Source organism: Gymnoscopelus microlampas (assembly GCF_963454915.1).
Source record: "Gymnoscopelus microlampas genome assembly, chromosome: 3".
Taxonomy (NCBI): Eukaryota; Metazoa; Chordata; class Actinopteri; order Myctophiformes; family Myctophidae; genus Gymnoscopelus; species Gymnoscopelus microlampas.
In genome coordinates this window covers 11307167-11324429 of record NC_139940.1, presented here as the reverse complement: position 1 = coordinate 11324429, position 17263 = coordinate 11307167, and the positions used below count along the sequence as shown (strand labels likewise).

At 40.4% G+C, this 17263-nt stretch overlaps 1 protein-coding gene across 1 annotated transcript; it reads left to right on the top strand.

Annotated features, from left to right (window-relative positions):
- Positions 1 to 3199: 3199 nt before the first annotated feature.
- On the top strand, positions 3200 to 14122 carry dtnbp1a (dystrobrevin binding protein 1a). The gene is made up of 10 exons (XM_084050672.1): positions 3200 to 3450; positions 5347 to 5400; positions 5543 to 5593; positions 5972 to 6032; positions 6280 to 6412; positions 7019 to 7151; positions 8438 to 8460; positions 10690 to 10836; positions 11803 to 11940; positions 13795 to 14122. The coding sequence occupies exons 1-10, from the start codon at positions 3395 to 3397 to the stop codon at positions 14049 to 14051; spliced, it is 1053 nt and encodes a 350-aa protein (XP_083906798.1). The 5' UTR covers positions 3200 to 3394; the 3' UTR covers positions 14052 to 14122.
- Positions 14123 to 17263: the final 3141 nt, after the last annotated feature.

Genomic DNA, 17263 nt, shown 5'->3' with positions numbered 1-17263 from the left:
GACACGACGGACACAGATGTTCAACGCAGTCACAATGTGTGACAAGAAAGGCTGTTAAACTTAACCTTGTGTCACCAGGCTTTCATTACTGTGGAAAGCCTGGTTTCTATTTACTGTTCAGTGTTCTGGTAATTTGCATGCACATACATACATGTATACAGGCTGTTTCCATATCTGCAATAAACCGGATGTGTAACATGCCAATCACATTGATCCATATTCAGAGGTTCATATGGCTCATGCAACGCAATACTGAGCTCCATCAGTGTGCTCTGACATACAGTACATACATGTAGTTACTACATGTGTGCAATGCGGTGTGTGAACTTGGATGAATTTGTTTCACGCTTTGCTAGACCTTAAACCGATTTAAAGGTGACTTTTATTTTACTCGCTTTTCATTTGGACAAGCTATTTTTAAAAGTAGAGTTTAAGGTAAATTAGTCATGCAAGGTTTGCTTGCAATTAAAAGACACTTTATTTACACACGTTAATTTTTTCCCACTGCCCATTTTTCTCCTTATTTAGTTGTTATGCCAATTTATTCTGCCCACCAAGTGCTGGATTCCTGAACGGCCCTGCCGGACCCAGGCCCAGTGGCCCTCTAGAAAATTGGGCCAACTGAGACCAGGCCCAGAGCAATAAGGGCCCCCGAAGGCTCATTCAAGATTGTCATAAGAGCCCCCCATGCCCAGATAGTTTCAACAATCACTTCTGCTCACTAAAGGCTAAATATTTAGTTTCTATCCTTTCTGGTTGCCCACAGCTCATGGACCTGTATACTCTAGAACAGGAGTGGACAAACCTTTGGGGGTATGAGATCTTCTTTAAGACTGGTGAGAACTACATACATTTGGTTTCAAGGCTCTGTTTCAATGTATTCATTCCCTGTAAGCATGGCAATATTAATAATAATTAAAAGACATTGAAACAAAATGTTCAAAATTGGACCTTTAAGATTTTTTTTCTACATATATATATACTTTAAAAAATGGCATTGAAATATCTGTCCCCCATACATATCTAATGGATAAAAGGATCAAATTAAGAACTGTAATTGTGGTGGGTTGGGGGACATTATGAATCAGGTGCATGTGAAATAGGTGCATTTTGTTACGTAAAAAACAAACTCACAAACAAACAGTACACAATAATAATTGTGATCCTTTGGGTAGCTCAGAACCAGTTTTATTTGATGTGTATGATGATTTCAATTTGACTGTTAACATTTTCTAAATTATTTGCAAAAATACATTTAAATGTTTTGTTTTTTCCCAGACCTTAATAGCCCTAGTGTGTTGTGGTTTACATGCCAGCGGCCCCCCATCCAGTATCCATGATGTGGATTGTGGACCACGGTTTTCTTCCCTTTTCTATGATGTTATGATATCTTAGGGTGAATGGTACAGTAGACAAATGTCGTAACTCCATCCCGGGTCCGCCACAGCTTAAAACGTGCGCCAATAGGCCTTGCGTCAGATTGCGTATTTTAATAGCTTTTTTTTTTTTTTTTTTGAGATCTGACGTTCATAGTGACAGAACACGTCTAGTCTCACCGGACAAGATTGAATTCTCGAGATTTCAATCTTGTCCAGCGAGACTTCCTTTTTTTTTTTTGGTATACTGTATTTTTTGAAAATGTTTGAACATTTTGAAACATTTTGAACAATTCGAGTCTCTGAAACTCAATTGTCCCAGACACGAATCTTACCCCATGCCACACTGCCAAAACCTCCTAGCAACCTATCTACCAAATGAAAAAAAAAATGCTAGAACTGACTTGAAAGGTACATTCACTCATGTTAAAACTACACAATTTTATTGTAGTCATGCCATTAGCTCACAAGGCGTTCCGAGCTTGCAGATTGGCCATTTTAGTGTCCAACTATCCCTCCAGGCCATGCGATGTAGTCTATTTTTGTCCTTGAGGGGCTTTGCTTTTGGTTTCTACATTGCTGTACTGTCATTTTATTTCCCCCTCCTGACATGTGTGGTGTTCGCAAGAAAAAAGGGAACTGGCGTGCTCAATTCAAGTCTTCTGAGTATGATGGCTGCTGACCCAAAAGTAACAATATAAATGAAGTCATCAGTCTAGTCAGTAAGAATACTCTGAAGATTCTTGCAGGGGCCCTCATACAAGGTCATTATGATTATGCATGCACTTCATGGTATCACAACACCTCCAAGGCCTTAAAAACAAGGCTCCAAACATCCCAAAACAAACTTGTAAGGCTACTTCTTGGCCTCAATCACAAAACCCATCTAACCCCTGCTCATTTAGCTAGGATTGGATGGCTTAGGGTTGAGGACAGAGTACAGCAACTTGCTATGGGCCTGGTCTTCAAGATACGCCACAACATTGGGATCCCCCTGTATTTGTCAAAATGCTTCCAAAATGTGAATCAAGTCCATGATCATAACACCAGAGGCAGCTCCACAAATCATGTTCAACCCAGATTTGGCTCAACAAAGGGAATGAACTTGTTCTCATGCTATTCATCAAAAATGTGGAATGCCCCACCAAAAGGAGTAAAGGAGTGTAAAACCCTAATCACTTTCAAAACTGCCCTAAAGATACACCTTCAGGAGGCTGCAATTGAAAAATGGCCCCTGTCCAAGTCCTAACCTACCGCCCCCCCCCCCCCCACCCCCCCTCTCTCTTTCTTCTTTTGTACATATTTTTCACTTTTCATACCTGTAAACTGTAAACTGATTGTATGACATTCTGTATATTAGCGTGTATATCTGTCTGTCTCTTATGTCATCATGATTTGTGTGCATGGGGATCTCATCTTAAACAAGCTTAGCGCTTAATGAGCTTTCCAGTTTAGTAGACCTTGTATTGTGAATTTGTACTTCCATGTGCTGTTATGTACTGTCATGTACTGTTCTCATGTCTTACTAAATAAAGTACATCAATCAATCAATCAATCAATCAATCAATCAATCAGCACTCACAAATAATTAATCAACCATTCTTGAATGGGACAAATACACACACACACACACACACACACACACACACACACACACACACACACACACACACACACACACACACACACACACACACACACACACACACACACACACACACACACACGCACACACAGACTTTTATTTTTATATATAAACTTATCAACGGTGCTTTTATTTTGAAGCTCCAATCCGGAAGTGTATTTCCTTTGAGTGCGGGTTGTGTTGATGGACCGATCATAACAACCAATACTGCAGGCTCTATCAATACATAGATACGAATGTTTACTCTTACTACGACTAATACTACTAGGATGTGTTAAAGTTAAAGCATCTTTAACATGATACATGTTAAGATGACTATCATAAGCTAAGATCAGTCACTAAAAAACAAACAGCCAGGAAAAGAGGAAGGAAGATGTTTGAGAATTTCAGAGAAAGGCTTCAGACTGTCCAACAGGACTTCACTTCTGGGTTTGTATCCTGTTTATTGCAGTGTCAGTTTACACTTATTTTAAAATGTAAACGTATTTTTTAGTTGTATTGCTGTTTGTATAAGGATAACAGTAGCTTAACCTTCATTTGGGTTTGTGTGTACACATTGAGCATGTCAGCAGCACATCATGACAGATGGCACTATAGCCAAGCATATCCCTAAAACATATGAATTGATGAGTTAAGTACTAGGCATTAAGGGTTCATGTGTTTAACTGAAAGTTTCACATTGCTATTATCGGTGGACGTTCAGTAAATGTAGGCTAGCCCCAGCTAAGTGGTTAGCCTGCTATAGCCTGAGTTATTGGTCTCAGCTGACAGTCATGGGGTCAGAGAGAGAGGGGGGGGGGGGGGGGGCTGTCAGTTTTTCTGTCCCAACCAGGGTCAGTGGTGTAAAGCAGTGGTTCTCAAACTTTTTCATGGCAAGGACCCCCCAATTGACACTTATTCGCCCGCGGACCGCCATTTGAAAAGATATGCCAGGGACACGCATAAGAGAAGATTTTTAAGGCTCTAGCAGTGATTTTCATCCATTTTAATTTCAAGGACCCCCAGTTTGACGTGCTTTAGGCTAAGGACCTATGGCATTTCTATCTCAGGGTCCATTTGGTTCCATTTGTACACTCTCAGAGTTACAGACCCACGAGGGTCCATTTGGTTCCTAACTATCCATAATTTACCTGGGGACCCCCTGGAACTCCCTCAGGGACTCCTGGGGGTCCCCGGACCCCACTTTGAGAACCAATGGTGTAAAGTAGCTAAGTGCATTTACTCAAGTACTGTACTTAAGTACAGTTTTGAGGTATTTTTTACTTTACTGGATTGTTGCCAATTTTCTGTACTTTTACTTTTACTCCACTACATTCTCAGAGGCAAATATCATACTTTTACTCCACTACAATTATTTGAAAACTTTAGTTTCTAGTTATTTTGTAGATTTTGATTATTATTACAAAACATACAGTAACCACTTAAGTTCAGCCATATACATTTCGGCCATTTGAAAATAGCAGATCTACAAGCTCACAATGCCTCCCGATGAGAAGCATTGTAAGCTTATAGATCTGCTATTTCCAAAATATGTTTTTGATGCCAATACTTTTGTACTTTTTTATTTTTAAGTACATTTTAAATTCCGGATTTTAACTTATTTCTACATTGCAGTATTGATACTTTAACTTCAGTACAACATTTTAGTACTTTTTCCACCACTGGGGTTATTGCAGCTATTTTGTATAATTGGTTAATTAAAGAAAGTGTCATCCCTTTCATCAAATGCCATTCACTCAGGGAACTTGATTTGTTGTGCTGCTGATTCAAGAAAAAATAATGCCACAGATCAAGAAACATTTAGAGGGCAACTATTAGGTAAAAGTCAATCATAGGCATCACACTTAACAGTTTATTTAACCTCTTAAACCCCAGCATACGTATTGTTGGGAAAAAACCTTCACAGAAAATAGCCGACGCAACACATTGTGAGCTTGTAGATCAGCTATTTTCATTGAAGATATTTAGTGTAGAGCCAAAACAGAAAGGTCACTAGTATAGAGCCCTGAGGGACTCCAGTCAACCAAGTACAGTAGCGTATAGGGTTTAACCCATTAAGACCTGGAACGCATCTGTGTCACTTTAGATTTCTTTGGCTATTCAAAAATAGCAGATATACAAGCTCATAGCGCGGCACCGAGTGCCGCGCTATGAGCTTGTAGATCTGCTATTTTTGAAAAATCGTGAAAAAAAAATGTTAGGATTTAGGAAACATTTTAAATAATCGGCTCAGGTCTTAAAGGTTTAAGTGGTTAAAGGAAGCAAAGTATGTGTGTAAGGTCATGACAACATTCTATGTATGAAGTCTTAATTCCTTTCTCACAGCATCAAGACCTTAGGGGACAAGTCTAAAGATGCCAAAGTTAAAAGGAGGCCACGGTGAGTATAGAGGCTTTATTTATAAACTGTGCTTCTGGGTGTGTTTGTTTATGCAGATTAAAAGTGGATGTTACCTGCAATTTAGGTCACTGTGAAATAACAGGCAAGAAATAGTTTCTGATTGTTCTGTTCCTCTTGTTAGATTTGAAGAAAATCTTCCTCACTTTACTGCTGGACTGGAGCTCCTCAGCAGGTTACCCCACACACACACACACACACACACACACACACACACACACACACACACACACACACACACACACACACACACACACACACACACACACACACACACACACACACACACACACACACACACACACACACACACACACACACACACACACACACACACACACACACTCTCTCTCGCGTACGTGTACTGTACAGTACACACTCACACACGCGTGTACGCACACTTGCGCACAGTCCATTTTAACAAATACCACCTCAGTTGTATACAGATAAATTAATTTGCTGTGTGTGTGTGTGTGTGTGTGTGTGTGTGTGTGTGTGTGTGTGTGTGTGTGTGTGTGTGTGTGTGTGTGTGTGTGTGTGTGTGTTTGTTTAGGTATGAGGACAGCTGGATGTTGCTCCATAAAAGAACAAAGGACTCTGCTCAGGCTGCAGAGGTATACCTGAAAGTCTGGAGACTATTCTGTCCTATCCTATTATATATGGTTTCACAATGGTTTTTAGTGTCAACGCTAATTTATATAATAGCATAATAGAATAGCAGACCTCTCAACGCGTCGCGTCCATGACACTTGAGCTTGTCGGCTATTCTCGGCACGAGGCAATGACGTCGCGTAACGAAGTATAAATCAAGCTTTACGCCACCTCAGTCTCTCTCCGTCTCTCTCTCTCTCTCTCATCCAGGCAGTAGATGGTGAAGTGGTGATGCTGTCAGCTCACAGTGAGAGGAGGAGAACATCTGTGACTCAGCTCCAGGAGCAACTCCACACCTTACCTACATTCATCACTGAACTAGAAACCATCACTACCAGGATAGGTACGGATACCTGCCCGAGGCACTTCAACCCATTAAGACCGGGAACGCATCCGTGTCATTTTAAGATTTATTTGGCTATTTTCGAAAAATCGTGAAAATTTGTGCAAATCCTTGAATATCTATATTTTTTTAAGCGAACATTTTTAACTCAAATCTTTGCTTCTGGGGGTCCATGGAACAACATATTTTAGGGTGGTCCTTGACATGAAACATTTTGGGAACCACTGATTATAGCAACATATGTTTTTTCAGCATATGTTAGCAACATATGTTAGTATTTAGAAGATATTTGTAGAATCCTCCAGAAGCAAAGATTTGAGTTAAAAATTGTGTCTTTAAAAATATATATTCAAAGATTTGCACAAATGTTCATGATTTAAAACAAAAAAAAAGCAGATCTACAAGCTCATAGCGCAGTGCCGCTATGAGCTTGTAGATCTGCTATTTTTGAATGGCCAAAGAAATCAAAAAATTACACACAGATGCGTCCCCGGTCTTTATGGGCTAAGGCAGCAGAAAGTTTCCTGATATATTTGGGTGCAGTGCTGTCACTGTGATTGACTTCTGTTACCGTGTGTGTGTGTGTGTGTGTGTGTGTGTGTCCAGCCCATCTAGAAGGGGACTTTGAGGAGATGGAGAGCAGACTGGTCTACCTGGAGACGCTGTGCTGCCAGTGTGACCAGCTGAGATTCAAGCAGCATCACCTCAACCAGCTGGAGAACTACAAGAAGAAGAAGAGGTGATACACCAACGCCTGGCACCTGCCTGCCGCATGGCGCTGTGTACAGTAGCCATGTGCAGAAAAGAACAGCTAGTAGATATAAGACCTTATGCATGGTGCCTATAGATTGTTGGGTCGCGGACTAATTTTTATGGGCCGCAAGTAAATATCCCCCTTTTTTTGTTTAATTAAAAAAAAAAAAGTATTATTTCAAAAGATTAAAAAAGTTTAAACAAAGAAATCACAACTTTTCATCAATTAAAACTATTCTTACCAACATTTTCCAAAAGTATTATTAGTATTATAGTATTGTATAGTAATATTCTTTTTCCATAAATAGCCTAAAATAAAAATAAAATAAAATAAATGTTTAAGAAGTTGTGAAAATAACAAAAGTAGTTGTGAGATTGTAGATCTGATATTTTCACTAGTTTAGGTCCCGGGCAAACGTCTATTTTCTCTTTTGGGTCTTGAGCTAAACATTTTGGGAACCACTGCACCACCGGTTCTCAAAGTGGGGTCCAGGGACCCTCAGGGTTCCTTGGGGGTGGTCATATAGTGGTCCTGTTGTTGAGTTGGACCCGTTGCATCCCTCACTAGACCCCATCGATTGTCTTATAATTCTTTCTCTCTTTTTTTCACGCTTTTAACTAATATTAAAATGTTAAATGATAAATAAAAAAAAACAGCAGAAGAATTAAACATACACAAAATAACCCACAGCGACACAGTACATAAATAAATATAGATGTTCATTCAACAGCTGTCTTTACAAAATAGTCAATATACAGTCAAACTGTTACAACATGCCAGGTAATCCAGGAAAGGTTTTGCTAAAATATTCCCTCAATTGATTGTCTCTATGCTGCACGGCAAGTTTATTTGTATAGCACATTTCATACACAAATTCATATTCATAGTGCTTTACAGTACATTAGGCATAAAAGGCATTTAAGACACAAAAGGCATTTCTCAGCACGTGTGGCTTTACCCCACGCAATCATTGGGATTCTAAAGTCTGCTTAAGACTACAGGCCTGAAAGGGACCTCTGTTCTGTTCATGTACATATAGTAGTGCAAGGGCATACTGCCTTCCAAAGACCAGATAGAAGTTACTTGAAAATGATTTGTTCTAACCTCCCAGACGCTGTGTGAATGACATTCTCCTGATAGCATGTGATGTAGTCTCCCAGACACTGTGTGAATGACCTGGTGTCCTGACGTGACGCCTGACATCACGAGTTCTAACCTCCCTGACGCGTATGCATGACATTGTTTCAACTTGTTTTGTTGTGTTTTAACAGGAAGGAGCTGGAGTCTCTGAAAGGTGAGCTAACGGCTACGTCCATCACACATCCAACACTTGTTTCACTTTTATTTAAACCAGGGGAAAAGACCGTTCGCTAAACTCCACCCCCCTAATGTTACTAATACTATTGCTAACTTAGCCAACCCCTCCGGTTTTGACATGTAATGATGGCAAAAGCCAGCTGTTTGCAGCTGGATTTTAATCATTTACCTCGTAAAATAATAGTTTTTTTTTGGAGCCAGAGCTCCAAAATCTCTTAAAAAAAAGCTCATCAACAAGGACTGCATTATATACTGGAAGAATGTGCATTCCATTAATATTTCAACAAACAAAATACAGTACAGGCAAATCTTTTTTCACTTCCAAAGATAGATGGATCTATGGCATCTAATTTCTATCAACTACATCTACATTAACTACATTATCATCGGACAGGAATGTTTGTCTACCGCATGGTAAGCAAGACGACAAATAGTAGCACTTAATAGACAAACAAACAAATTACTCTTTTAATAGCGAGCAGAGCAAAGCTTTGCTCCACGGACCACGCTGTGTAAAACTCGAACTGACTGACCCCAACTCCATATGGAAGTTGTAACTTTATTACGATTAATGCTATTATAATAATTAGAGTATTATTGTCATCACCTGGGCCGGTGAGCTGTCATTTTCCCCGACGTTAAAAGGATCCCTGGATAATAAGCCTTATATGCCTGCATTATAATTGCCCTCTATCAAAATTAAAAACACCTTAAATATTTTATTACTCTCCGCAGGAGAGTTTTGTTTTCACTTTCTAAATATGACACACCGATTGGTCAAGCCTCACGTGACACGTGACAATACGGTGAAATATTGTATAAATACATGGCGTCACTTTGGCAGTGTCTTTGCCACTGCCAAAGTGAGGTAAGACAGGAACCATCACGAAATGGCTGCATGGCTGATACATAATTGGCAAATAGGACAGATAGGACACTTATATAGACAGGAGGGATATGACACTTACACAGACGGATAGGACACTTATAGTACACAGACAGGACGGATAGGACACTTATACAGACAGGACGGATAGAACACTTACAGTATACAGACAGGACGGATAGGACACTTACATAGACAGGAGGGATATGACACTTACACAGACAGGACGGATAGGACACTTACAGTATACAGACAGGACGGATAGGACACTTACAGTATACAGACAGGACGGATAGGACACTTATACAGACAGGAGGGATAGGACACTTACACAGACAGGATGGATAGGACAGTTAGAACATAAGAATTAGAACATTCCCAACATTCCCAACACAAGTCTGGTAAGAGTGAGGTAAGACAGGAACAATCACGAAATGGTTGAGAAATGGCGGATACTGTAACAATTGGATAGGACACTTACACAGACAGGACGGATAGGACACTTACACAGACAGGACGGATAGGACACTTACATAGACAGGACGGATAGGACACTTATACAGACAGGAGGGATAGGACACTTATACAGACAGGACGGATAGGACACTTATACAGATAGAACATTCCCAACATTCCCAACAGCGGAGAGTTGTGCTCCGAGGAGCACTTTTTCTAGTTTATTTTAAAAGTAGTTAATCTTTTACTCAAGGTGGACAACGCCCTTCGCAAGTTGATGATGTCATAAATACAATATTTAAGGTGTTGTACATTTTTTATTTGAGTTATAGAGGGCAATTATAATGTATTAAGGCTTATTAGCCTGGGACCTTTTTTAAGCTGTGTGTGTGTGTGTGTGTGTTCAGCTCACGGAGTAACAAATCGCTGTTGGAGGCGGCGCTGTGTGTGTGTGTGTGTGTGTGTGTGTGTGTGTGTGTGTATGAGGAGTCCACACTTTTTCTTTTGTTCTGGGCTCTGATCCCATAGAGGACACCCGTTGCTCATGAGCAACGGGTGTCCTCTATGGGACAATGTTATACTCTGGGGAAGTCTCCCCATTGGATTAAAGGATTGAAGGACAGCCAATGATGAAAAGGTCGCTAGCAAGTGTTTAGAAAGTGTCGAGAGAAAGTGAGTAGTTGATCAGCCTCTTCCTAGACCAGGCTGCAAGCAACCTGGTAAAAAGTTTAAATATGGAGATACAAAATGATATAAAAGTCTTGACAAGTTTCTGTTCTGTATGTAAGCGTCCTAACCACAACACCATTGATGGGCACATGAAGGGTGATCTCTTCTCTTCCCCGCTTTACTTCCTGGTTGTAGTGGAGCTGGACGCAGAGCATGCCCAGAAGGTAGCTGAGCTGGAGCAGGCAACGCAGCACAAACTGAAGGAGCGACAGAAGATCTATGAGGAGGCCTTCCACCAGGATATGGAACAGTACCTGTCTGCTGGATACCTCCAACTCAGAGGTAGGAATGGTGTGGTCCATCATTCAGTGACTTTAGGCCCTAAAGCCTAAGGTTTAGGGTGAGTCCCTATCGGCCCTACAGTATTCTGGGCGCCGTCTTACCCATTATCCCTAAACTTCTTTGCCATTTTTTACTATTTTGAAAAACATTGTCAAGTAGTTCAAATAGCCAATCTACATCGACACATTGTGAGCTTGTAGATTTGCTATTTCAACTATTTGAAAATGTTTTTCAAAATAGTAAAAAATGGCAAAGAAGTTTAGGGATAATGGGTAAGACGGCGCCCAGAATAGGGCCGCAAGTGCCAATTTAGAGGCCTGGATAAAACACACAGTAATAGGGCAGTGGTTTCCAAACAGTGTGCCGTGAGAGGGACTCCTTCTTTTCAGGGTGTTTTGCCCAAGGAATGAATTGGAATCCTGAAAAGTAACATTTTTATTTAATTTAAAATGCATTTGTATGAACTTAAATACAAAAACATTGGACATAAAAAAAGACTATAGAATTTTAATACTAGTCATTAAGCTACTAATATAGACTGAAGTAATTAAAGCGGGTCATGTTTGCATGTTTGGAATTGTAACAGCTGAAATCAATAATATATCAGTATTCCGATATTAACCTGCGGGCCGCATTAAGTGAAGGTGAGGGCCGCATGTGGCCCCCGGGCCGCCAGTTGCCCATGTATGGTCTACACTCTACATGACCGAAACGTTGCTTACATTAAAACTTCTCTTGAACGTGCAAGTGGCAGTGTGCGGGTATATCTTCTCGTTTGTCGCCTACGCACCTGCTTTTAAACTTACTGGGTGTACGGACGTTCTTTTTTGTTACTATGTATAGAAAATAAAATGTCATTCAGCTTATGTAAAGCGCTTTGTAACTTTGTTTAGATAAGTGCAGTCTACAAATGTGTGTGTATGCGTGTGTGTCTGTGTATGTGTGTCTGTGTTTGTGTTTGTGTAGAGGCAACAGGGAGTCAGGTGTGCGCTTTGGACCAGATGACTGTGACTGATGTCTCTGACCAGGAAGCTCTAGATGACTTCCTCAACTCTACAGCAGATGATATCAGCACCATCAGCACAGCATCATCTCTCACCTCAGGTAAGCCCCTTCTCTGTTCGCTAGGATTTGTATTGGTTTGTATTGATTTATTTTTATGTGGCACTGGTAGGGGCCAAACTGTCTAGAACTGTTTCCCAAACCCCTTTTTTTTCATTTACTACAATAAAAAGATATATATATTTCAAAAGATGTTCAAATATAAATAAGGAATATCAATCAGACATTGAAAAGAAATTTCATTATTTTTCAAGAGAAATAAAAATCTAAGAAATTCCATTGAAATAAAATAAAAAACTTTTAAGAATTAGTGAAAATAGCAGATCTCCAAGGTAGATCAGCTATTTTCACTAGTTTGGGTATCGGGGAGACATCAGATTTCTCTTTTGGGTCCGGAGCTAAAGAGTTTGAGAACTGGTCTAGAAGAGAGTCTATACAGTATGTCTGTCTGTATTTCTGTCGAATCTGGCTAACCACTTTTTTTCACATATTGTTTTTACTTTTCATACTGGAAATCAAAAGAGGTTTGATTGGGCTGAAACTTTGCCCAAATATGTTGATGACAGAGATCATAGTGCTGAACTGATAGATGACTGATGATGCACATGGAAGCCACAGTGTTATTAGACCCTGTCTTGATATTATGATGCTGCATTTGATTCTAGAACAGTGGTTCTCAAAGCTTTTCATGTCAAGAACCCCCAAAATGATATATATTTGGCCACGGACCCCCATCTCAAAAATGTTTTTTTGCCAGGGACACCCAGAAGAGAATTAAAGTTAAAAAATCAATAAAAAAAAAAGCTAAATATAATACATTCTAAAATAGCAGATGTACAAGTTCTCAGCGCTGCACAAAGTGACGTGCTGTGAGCTTGTATATCTGCTATTTTTGAATAGCCAACATATAAAATATGGATGAAGTGGTTAAAATGAGTGTGATGCTGTAATAACAAATTTTGCTGGAACCCTCCAAGGACCCTGGGGGTCCCCGGACCCCACTTTGAGAACCACTGTTCTAGTGTTTTGGGTCCATGTGGGTTCAGAGGTGGAGATCTTAATCACTCAACCAGTGAATTAAAGTATTACAACCCAAATAATTCAAGCAATGGACAAAATGCCCCCCAAAATCAGACTGAACTCCCCCCTGCCTTAGTTCCCTGTCTCTCCACTGCCCTCTGCTGTTCTAATCTAAATAAAGCAAAAACTGCCATAAAAAAGAAAAGTAAAACACACTAGAGCAGGGGTCTTCAACGTTTTTCGGGACCCCTTAGCTGAGAGAGAGATGAAGCAGGGACCCCCATTGCACATTGGATTCATGTTAATGTGTATTTTCAGATATTTAACCACTTAAACCCTCAATACTTAGTAAGTTTGACCTTTGTCTCTGTACTTCCCCCTGTACACCAAACCTCTTCGCCGAAAATAGCAGATCTACAAGCGACGCGTTGTGAGCTTGTAGATCGGCTATTTTTTTGCAAATGTTCCCCTGAGAATAGGGATGCTAGGGTTCAAGTAGTTAATGTAAAAAAAAAAAAGTTCCTATCACACATAGATTTGGTGCTGCCCTGCAGTATCTCTGAGGCCTAAAATGTCTGGCTTGTAAGCGCAACTAACTGACCCAGCATGACTGGCATATTTATTTATTATACAATTTTGTTGAATACTCTCCATTCTGATTGGTAAGGCGTTCTGTTATTTCCTGTAACAGAATGTCTTTATTAGCTTGTGAGCTTATTTTTAAATCAACATTTTGTATTATATCTCTGCTGTCGGGCAGAAACCAGCTATGTCCAAAACATTAACTTCCCATTGGGTTGCAGACCTCTACTTCACACTGAAATACCTAGCTTGCGAGCGAGTTAGTTCACTAACTCGGGCATTCCGCGCCAACAGGCCCAGATCCTGAGTCTTGGTCTTCAGAGTCTCCCAGAGGCTCCACCAGCCAGGCCCCTCCCACAGACAGCCCGGCAGCCAACCAGGACGCAGCAGGGGGTCGGGAGGAAGAGGTAGCCAGTGAGGGGAGTGACGGGCCTCTGATCCAATCAGACGAGGAGGATATTCAGGCAGACTCATCTCTGGTGGCTCTGCCAGAGGTCTGTCCAGCGAGGTGCTCTGATGATAGTGACTCTGGGGAAACGCCCTCTGGTTAGCCCTCTGCCGGGGACACACCCTCTAGTTTGACCCCTGCTTTGGGCCCGCCCTCTGGTTTGACCTTGGCTGGGGACCCGTCCCTCTGGGTAGGCCTGTGGTTTACCCTCCAAACACAATGAAAGAAGACCTGCTCACACTGTGCTCTTAATTGCAATTAAAACATTCAACTTTCTTTGACTAGCAGTGATACAAGGTGCCGAATTGATTATATTTTGTAGTTTATGTTAGTGTACCCCTGCCCAGGACCTGCAGCTAGCTCTGGTGCAATGTTTTTCTTAAATCACAATACACGTTATCGTGTATACATCCACTTTCACTGTCCATCCGTCTTCCCTAACATCTAAACTAGGTTTTTAGGCTCTCTAGAAAGCACAAGGGACATTACATCACATCCTGTGTGTTGGGAAAATGTTAATGAAGGAATGTGAAGTATGAAGTATGTAAAGTTCTTTACATACTGTACCTGCAGATTGTCTTCCGGCGGAAGCATTGTAAACTGTTTTAATTGCAATAAGAAACTCTGAAGTCTGTGATGACTTACTGTCTGAAATAGTTATTCAGGTGTGTAAATACATGTTGTGTTGTCAAGCAAACAGTCCAGTATCTCCATAACAATGAGTAGTGAGAACAACACATTTTATTAATATAACAAAATCAAATTACACTGTTGACCCTGAATAATGGAACAGTTATTCCTGCGATGCTCTCTGGGTTATGGAACCGTTATTCCCCCTATACCTACTGGGTAATAGAAAAGTTATTCCCCCTATACCTACTGGGTAATAGAAAGGTTATCCCCCCTATACCTACTGGGTAATAGAAAAGTTATTCCCTCTATACCTCCTGGGTAATGGAAAGGTTATTCCCGCTGTGCCCAATAATAACTAATATCTTTATTACATGAGGTTGCAATTCTTTTTTCTCATCTTCTGAAAATAGTGTGGTTTTGTGTAGAATTTCAAGACTGCAAATCAAGTTGCATGTCAGAGTTAGTCTTTACAAGTTTATTCAAACAAATTCTGCAAATAGTAACGGTTAGAATTCCACCTCCAGGGAGTATTCCACATGTATCACAGTATATATCACAATCACAGTACTTAGTAGAATGCAGCCCTTCCTCTTCCAGGTACACGAGGCCCATGAGTAGATAGAACAACAACAAAAAACGTATTATTGGATTAATCTTAATATTTTCTTAATTTACACTGCATCCACAACAGACAAAAGTGTTTTTCAACTCGCATCCTGGCAACCCAGGCCACTGCTAGCTTCATAGTCTGCCAGAGATGTACAGAGAGAGTGGTGACAACAGATGTCCACAATGCTTGATCGTCACATGATTCAGATATGATGAAAATATACAAACATATTCTTTAAAGCAGTGGTTCTCAACATTTTTCATGTCAAGGACCCCCAAAATGATATGTATTTGGCTGCGGAACCCCATCTCTAAAATATTTTGTGCCAGGGTCTAATGATATCCTGGCATCTGACTTCCACACTTATTTCAGGTCCCAGTTTGAAACCAAATGTGCCGCATCGTGATGCATTGCATTCCATTACAGAAAAATAGTATTCAGTATTCACCTGCATAATATATTAATATGCCAGTCATGCTCGGTCGGTTAGTTGCAGTTACGGGCCAGGCTCTAGTGTGTCTAGAGCTTCAGGTTATTCTAGTCCCTCCCCCCCTTTTCGCATGTCAACATGAATTCATTGACCACTTAGTTTTCAGCAGATCTTTAACCACATGAACCCTAGTGTCATGATTCTTATAAATAAAGATTTGTGAAACGAAAAAAACAAACAAATAAAAACTGAGGTGAACATTTGGCGAAAATAGCAGATCTACAGCCTCACAACGCGGTGCGAGCTTGTAGATCAGCTAACAAATGAACGGTCCAAGGATAGGGCCCTTGGGGACCTCAGCCAACTAAGTATATAGGATTTAAGTGGTTAAAGGACCATACTGCCATCATTGTCTTGTCTTTGGCCTTATATCATACGTATATATACTGTAAACATTTTCCCATTAATGTCTTCATTTTTAGTCTTCACGTTTGTTTACAGTTTGTCCACAGTTATTAAGACATTACCAAATTTAACTGAATAATTAAATCAATGTTGTCCAAACATAATTGCATGGTTAATAAGCTTTAAAATACATTAAAACAACGATAACTTTAACAACAACAAAAAAAGAACGGCTCCTTGATTGTGTGTGTGTGTGTGCGTGAGTGGGTTGGAATACCTAGGGAGACAAAGAGGAGACTTGTCAGTTTCAGCTTTACCCAGCTGATTGCTGGTCAGATGGTCATGATGAGCGCTGGGTTGAGCTGTTGGGGGTTAAGTAAGTGTCTTGCTCAGGGACACATAGACTGGGGTCGGGAGCCGAACCGGTGATCTTCTGCTTACCGGACTCTCTAACCACCAAGCCCAAAACCTATGCTGACCTATCTCAAGCAAGTTTCAAGTCTCTGCAAGTAGATTTTCATTCCCTACTGATATTAACTGAATCTAGTGTTTTTTTTTGTTTCGTTTTTTAATCAAACAATTGGTCAGAGCATTGTCAAGAATACTGTATGTAAGTTATTGTAGGCTAATGAGGTTAAAATGCCAGACCACCTCTATGTTTGTTTAACTACTTAAACCCTACATGTATATCATTTACTTAGTTGACTGGTGTCCCCCAGGGGTCTATACTTGGTCCCATCCATTTTCCCTCTACACCAAATCTCGTGTCGTGTTTTGACCCTTCATGACCTTGTAGATCGGCTATTTTGTGGCAAAATGAAAGAAATGTCTGCATTTTCTGAATAGGATAGAAGTGTATTATTCATTGTGCTTTAACTAATAATACACTATAGGCTATATTATAAAGTACCAGCTCAGTGGCCTTGTGTCCACCCTGAGATTGGGAGGTTGTCGGTTCAGTCCCTGGCTGAGTCTTACCAAATACTGTGAAAATGTTACCCAGTGCCTACCTGCTTGGCATCAAGGGTTGGATTGGGGTTAAAGAATTCACTAGTTTGTCTCCCTGGGAGATATCAAATGTCTCTTTTGGGTCTCCAACTAAAACATTGAAACCCCTGATGTAGGCTATGTACATCAAGCTGCCTCACGCTATGGAAACAGGAGCCCCATGGCTGGTTACTCGGCTAATACGTACAAAACAACGCAATGCAAAGATGTGGTTTATTCTTTTATTACT